The sequence below is a fragment of the Arvicanthis niloticus genome, chromosome 10, assembly GCF_011762505.2.
Source record: "Arvicanthis niloticus isolate mArvNil1 chromosome 10, mArvNil1.pat.X, whole genome shotgun sequence".
Taxonomy (NCBI): domain Eukaryota; kingdom Metazoa; phylum Chordata; class Mammalia; order Rodentia; family Muridae; genus Arvicanthis; species Arvicanthis niloticus.
The window spans coordinates 41343801-41350643 of NC_047667.1; the positions used below are offsets into that span (position 1 = coordinate 41343801).

General features: G+C 47.3%; 1 protein-coding gene across 1 annotated transcript; it reads left to right on the plus strand.

Moving 5' to 3' along the window:
• The first annotated feature begins 1099 nt into the window (after positions 1-1099).
• Positions 1100-5953, plus strand: Znf648 (zinc finger protein 648). Its single transcript, XM_076941357.1, has one exon. It carries the CDS (start codon positions 1602-1604, stop codon positions 3195-3197), a length of 1596 nt encoding a protein of 531 aa, XP_076797472.1. The 5' UTR covers positions 1100-1601; the 3' UTR covers positions 3198-5953.
• Positions 5954-6843: the final 890 nt, after the last annotated feature.

Here is a 6843-nt window from a genome sequence, read left to right on the forward strand (position 1 = left end):
TGTGACTAATATTCCTGGCCGCCTGGAGCAGCAGTCTGTATAGCATGCATCCCGACTCTCAGCCGGCCTTGGCCTCTTTCTCCTGCAGAGGGCAATCTGGGTCAATGAGCACAGGGAGGAGTCCAGTGCTGAGCCAGCACAGCCAAGGTTCCTTGGCCCAGCAAACACAAGGGGCTTTGATGTCTGCAGAGAGCACCAGCTCTCCCTCTCCAGGATGCTGTGGCTGCTTTTGGCATGGCCTAACCCCAGGGCAGGCCTTGCTCTGGAGGCCACAGCTAAGAGGTAGCAGTGTTTGGGGTTCAACATACAGCCATGGAATTGGAGAAAAGGCCCTGAGCTGGTGTCTGTGAGCTAGGTGGCCCTGGTCAGGCAGAAAAACCTCATTAAAGTTCAGGGTCCTGTCTGTAAGATGAAAGGGAAGATACAATAATAGCAGCTTCTATCTGGAAGGTCTCTGGAAGGAATAAGTAAAAATGTGTCTGGAAAATAGCACAGTACCTGCCCAGAAAACCGGGGAAAGTTGGGACTTATTGTATCTGGCTGGCATCCGTAATATGTTCCTTCAAAACTAAAGCAAGACCACTGCATTGGCCAGTGACTAATTCCCAGGCCTACCCCAAAGCCATCAGCTGTTTCGCTCTTCAGAAGCCATTGACTCACAGGTACATTTCTTGTTAACTGACACTCTTCACTTTGTCTGCATCTTCAAGCTAAAGCAAAATGAAATTGAAAATAAGATTCAGGTGGCTTCTACATCTCATGGCTTGCTGTCCAAACTTTAAGTCCATGCTTGTTATGCTTGGGGAGCATGTAGGTATGTGAGCCATGGGGGCATAGAGTATAAATTCCCATGTGTGTTTAAAATGGAGCATCTTAAACTCAAGGTAAGCATTCTTTCCTCCCTGAGTGTCTCTGTTTACCTTCCATGGGAGTCAGAGCCTTTTCATTCATTGCAAGATCCTAAAGTCTTGCTTAAGCAGACAGGTGGCTTGGGAACCTGCCTGCTGTCTTATGTTATCACCCCATTTTTCTGGGGGACCACTCTTCGCCATCAGAAGAGATGGCCCACACAGTTCAATGCCTGGGAGGCAGCCCTGATGCCCATTACAGGATAATACATTTATCCTGTTGGCAGGGACATCAGGAGCTAACCTGGTTTTCCAACTAGAGGACACTGTGAGTATCAGATGTCTTAAAGTCTGTTTTTTACTGTTTCATCAAGCTCCCCAACCCCAGAGACCATCTGTTTTGCTAGCATTTGAGATACAGGCACCCAGCAAATCTCCCTACCTCCAATTGTCTCTGACAGCGCTCTCTCTGGGCTTCTAGCAAGAAAGATTTTCAAAGGGAAGATGAGTGATTATGGCAGTTTCAGCAGGAATCAGAGACACCTTCATTCCATGATGTTCAACAATATGAACAAGGTACCTGGCATGGATATCAGTAGGAAACAGAGCCATATATCCTCTGGCTATGAAGGAGATTAAGTATGTTCACTGATGTTTGTTCCTCACCTATCCCCATCCCCTCCCTGCCTTCTGCAGGAGCTGTGAGCAAAGCGAAAGCTCTTTCTGGGAGGAGCAGGCAATAAAAGTGGCACCATGGCACAGCTGGACTCCCAGGATGGGTGGACCAAGGTGTCCCTTGGTGGCATGATTCATGACACTCAGATGTTGAGTATGAACTTGGAGAGTGAAGAGGAGAATGGTAGGGAAGGTGGCTCCCCAAGAGCTCAGAACAACACTGACTTGCAGTTTGACGCTCAGTCCTGCAAAGAGGAAGAGAACTGGTCTGAGTGCTTCAGTACTGAGCATGTGGAGCAGAAACCTGGGGAGACCAACAACTGGGGGAAAAGGGGATCGAGGATCACCCAGACTCAAGACTCCCCCGGATTACAGGAGGCTCTCAGTGTCCCTTCCAGAAGTTTCTTACACAAGATTCATACACAGCCTCTTAGAAACTCTGTGGGCAGTGATGGGGGCAAGAAGGCAAATAAGGACTCAGCCTCGGAAAACCCGACCAGCTTCTTGGACAGTGAAAGGTCTTTTGGGGCACAGAACAGTGCTGAAGCATCTTCCCTAGACAAGAACTTTCTGGAGCACTTTTCCATGTCTGAGAGTACCCCAGCTCAGCCTTCAACCATTCCCGCCAGCCTGGCAGCAGGATTGGTAAAATCACAGGGCAGTAGAAAAGTCCTGGGCCAGGTGGGTCCAGAAGGCAGCGGGCAGGAAGAGGAGGGTCCCGATAGGTGTGTGCAGGGCAGGCGGGCCTTCCAGAAGTCCAGCAAAGTTCAGGTCCCCGTGGAACATCATGGCGCCAAGCCCTACGTGTGCCAACTGTGTGGGAAGGCCTACTCCCATCGCAGCACGCTCCAGCAGCACAGGCGCCTACATACAGGCGAGCGGCCATACCGGTGTCCCTTCTGCGACAAGGCATACACTTGGTCCTCCGATCACCGCAAGCACATCCGCACCCACACTGGCGAGAAACCCTATGGGTGCCCGGACTGCGGGAGGGCTTTTGTGCGTTCCTCCGATCTGCGCAAACACCAGCGCAACATGCACAGCAACGACAAGCCCTTCCCGTGCGCCCAGTGCGGCTTGACCTTCAACAGGCCACTGTCGCTGCTGCGCCACCAACGCACGCACCTGGGCGCCAAGCCCTTCCGTTGCTCCTCCTGCGGCCGTGAGTTTTCCGTGGCCAGCCGCATGGTGGAGCATCAGCGCGTGCACTCGGGCGAGCGGCCCTTCCCCTGCTCCACCTGCGGCAAGTGTTTCACCAAATCCTCCAACCTGCAGGAGCACCAGACGCTGCACACCGGCCAGAGGCCCTTCAAGTGCGCCGACTGCGGTGTAACCTTCGCGCAGCCCTCGCGTCTGCTGCGCCACCAGCGCATCCACACCGGCGAGAGGCCATTTCCGTGCGCTGAGTGCGGCCAGGCTTTCGCCCGTTCCTCTACCCTCAAGCGGCACCAGCAGATCCACTCTGGGGACAAGGACTTCCTCTGTGCGGAGTGCGGCAGGGCTTTCCGCATCGCGTCCGAGTTGGCACAGCACATCCGCACGCACAATGGGGAGAGGCCTTACCAGTGTGAGGGCTGCGGCCAGACCTTTACCCGCTCCAACCACCTCCAAAGGCATCAAGCCAAGCATGACACCTGCAAGAAGGAGCCTGTCCCTTCCTTTTCCGATGAGTGAGAGCACCAGAGGCTTGTAGCCAAGGGAAGGGAAAGACACCCGCGACTTCACATCCTATTTTACCCTCAAAGCTGTATTGCTAGCCAGACTCACTGGTTACGCCCTCCACTCCCTGGTTTTTGGCTGTGGGGGTGGTGCTTGTACTCCATGTATTTGATGTGTTGGGAGAATATGTAATCCCCAGGATAGTGTCCAGGTACAAAGTTTCACTCTGGTCTCTCGCTGCTCAGAGGCCAGGAACAATTGGAAAAGGGTAAGACAAAGAATAGTAAGTTGATTTCAGTCAAGGAGAAGGTATATAATTCTGTGCGAGCACTGTGCAAGAGTCCATGGGTATACTGATGAAAAAGGTCTATTTTCTTCTTTCCTCAAAGCCGTATCAAGGACTGAGAAAGTCACCTTTAGAGAAAGATTCGGTTTTGATTTTTATATAAAGAATCCTCAGAAATGATCCCTGTGATGGGCTTTTCCAAAGAACAAAGCCAACCTGGGGGTAACGCAAACCAAGCCAGACATCCGAACGTGTCACTTGACTGCTAAAATGACTTTAACCTTGAGGGAATGTCTCTGTGGGTTGGCTTTGAAGTACGGACGGCGAAAGTGGGGGTTTGTGCTGCATCTGAGAAGCAGTGACTTCAGAAATTCAGAACAGCCTCGGCATCCAGAAGAGACCCAGTCCTCTTACTGGAGGATGTGGCCACTGAACCTCACCTGGGTCTCACCCGTGAAGTTCACAGGTGTCTCCTCTCTGCTGCTGCTAGTGTTATTTGTAGAGAAACAGTGGCTTCCTTCAGATAAGCTACAGCAGGGTTCATTTAGATCTGCCCGGATCACTAGCCCTGATTACTAGCCTGATTTCGAGGAAATAAACTAAGGCACCCTTTCGTCCAGGTGCTGTTGAGCTTATTTGTGTCAACATTATTAAATTCATCTGTGAAAGTCTTGATGCCTCATCATCACACCTCTAGTGAATTTATTTAAAAAAAAAAATCTGTGCTCTCACGGCAATTCTTCAAAGTACTGACTCAGGCTCTGACTTGGAAAATCAGTTGTTCATGGCTTTGGACCTTGACGTTTGAGGAATCTGTGGCTTCGCAGAACATGTGATGCTGACAGCCAAATGACACTTATATTCCTTCCAAAATGGGCCATGTAGGAATTTCTATTTTTCAAAGTTTCTTATGTGTGTTGTATTGGGTGTGTATGTTGTATGTGTGTGTATGAATGCTTACTGGTCTAGATATCCCAGACTGCATTCATTATCTATTCAGCGCGAGCCTTTCAGTGGATGTAAGGGAAGATGAGTTGGGACCATTTTTTCTTAAAAATGTGACTTGCTTATGCCACAGCCGGCGTCTGCCCACGAAGAGTTGTCTTCTGCCAGTCTCCACCTTGTCTTTTGAGACAGGGTCTGTCACTGAATCTAGGTTTCACCATCTCATCTAGGCTGGCGGTCCAGCAAGCCCCCAGGATCTGCCTGTCTCCATCTTTCCTGAGTTGTGGTTTGCTGCCACACCTGGCTTTTATGTGGGGGCTGGGAATTTAAACTCAAGTCATCATGCCTGCATGGCAAACCCTTTACCACTGAACCATCTCTCCACTCCCCACATATGTGAAGTTCTGTCAGATTCCATCTGACTTGGACCTGGAGTGTGACCAATAAATAGCATTCTCATGATACATGAGGCCAAAGAAAAGTAATACAGCCATGCTTTGTTTGACACAAACACACTTTGTGAGCTACAAGCTTGAGGGTTTATATGCTAATTCCATTAGATATACCTGCATATCTAGATGATAGAGTTGGGTTTAGGTCATCCTTATCATTCACGAATCAAGTAACCTGAAATTTAACTCCTGCAGCTGAGTGATAGAATGGAGGGCAGGGTCATCACCACAGTGGGCAAGATCTGTGGCTGACACAATTAAACAGGCAGAGAAATCAGAAGACTTAATGTTTGCCTGCAAATAGAACGAAGACTAGCATGTAATCAGTAATATTTGAAGACTGATTATTCCTCTGCAGTTTTTGATGGCTGTTAATAACATTTTTACTAGTTAAAAAATTTTGGTTTGGCTTTATCCTAACACAAGGTTTTATCTCAAGGATAACTCATACTACATCTTCATAAAAGTCAGGTTGGTTATTAACCTCTTGGCTTGCTGAATCCTGGCTTTGGGCATCACGACAGGGTTGCAGTGCAGTATTGGGGTGCTACTTTCATGTCTGCACACCTCTAAGGAAGTCAGAAAAACAGCATGTGCTAGATATCTTTAGTATTCTATACTATGTTTCTGAGATATAAGGGGGTAGATCAGCAGGCTAAAAAGAGATTCATGAATTGTTCAGACCTTTTGCATAAGCAAGTCATGTTTTAAGAGAATTTGCCCCAACCAGTCTTCTCTTACAGTCACTAAAAGGTAATGGATGTAGGCCAGGGATCCAGACCAGGTAAATGTGTACAAGCAGATTGTAGTTACAGTTCAGGGAGCAGGCACCAGAGAAGTGAGAGAAACCAACCAGCTGTGAGGGAACTTGACACAAAGTCTGCTAAGTGGAGCCTGACATTCCAAGTGGGGGTAAATTGAAATATCTTTGGAGAATAATCAATGCTTGAAGACAAGTTATTCTGCTCACATGGTTGCTTCAAAGTAAGTTGGACCTTCATACCTCTACCCCCGGTTTCCTACATCACAGTAGATAATCTCATCTTACTTTATTATTCAAAATCAGGGCTGGGGCTTCTTTGTTATATTACTTAGAGCTTCTTTCTGGACTGATGCTGTTTCCATCCATGCTTGACATCGTTGATTTGGATATATCCAATAAAAATATTAATATTCACTTATATGTTTTTACTTAATAAAATTTCACCTGATGTAGTCACCAGATTCTACAGTAATCATGACTTGCATAATACAAAGGCTAGGCAAGGCTTTACCCAGTGTCCTCAGAAATAGTCTGACACGCAGGAACTATTGCCAGTTGTGATGGTATACAGCAGCAGGATGTTAAAATCATAGACACAGATGCAGAGAGCACAAGTTTGAGGCTGGCTCGTGTGGAGAGATGATTCTGTAGTTAGAAATGTTCTTCGGTCTTCCGGAGGACTGGAGTTTAGCTCCCAACATTGATAGCAACCAGCTTGCGTCCTTCTGCAACTCCAGTTCCAAAAGATTTGATGTTTCTTCTCTCTTCCATGACCATGAGCAAACATGATATACATTCACACAGACAAACACAGACAGATAACACGATAAAAAGTAAGTACAAAACCCTTAATTTTAAAATAAAATGGTGGTATTATGAATCCTTTTTTTTTTTTTTAAAGATAGTATAAGGAATGAAGACATTAAATTGCCCATGAACAGTGACTGGGAAGAAGCTGGCATAGCTGCTTCTGTTTGGTGTGGAAGAATAGTCTACAATTGTTGATGTCATGCATGTGTAAGAGTTAGGCAAACATGTTTACACACACACACACACACACACACACACACACACACGGAATAAGTAAGGCAGTCATAATTGCAAAATAAAGTAAAAATTGGACCAGTGTACAGGAAATCATGGTTTCATTCAGGAGAGACTAAAAATAATCTGAGAACGAGTGTGGGACAGCTTGGTTTGGCAGATGTTCATCAT

What these genes read in the sequence shown, in the direction of transcription:
- Znf648 (XM_076941357.1), top strand. Translation starts at nt 1,602, where the DNA reads ATGGCACAGCTGGACTCCCAGGATGGGTGGACCAAGGTGTCCCTTGGT.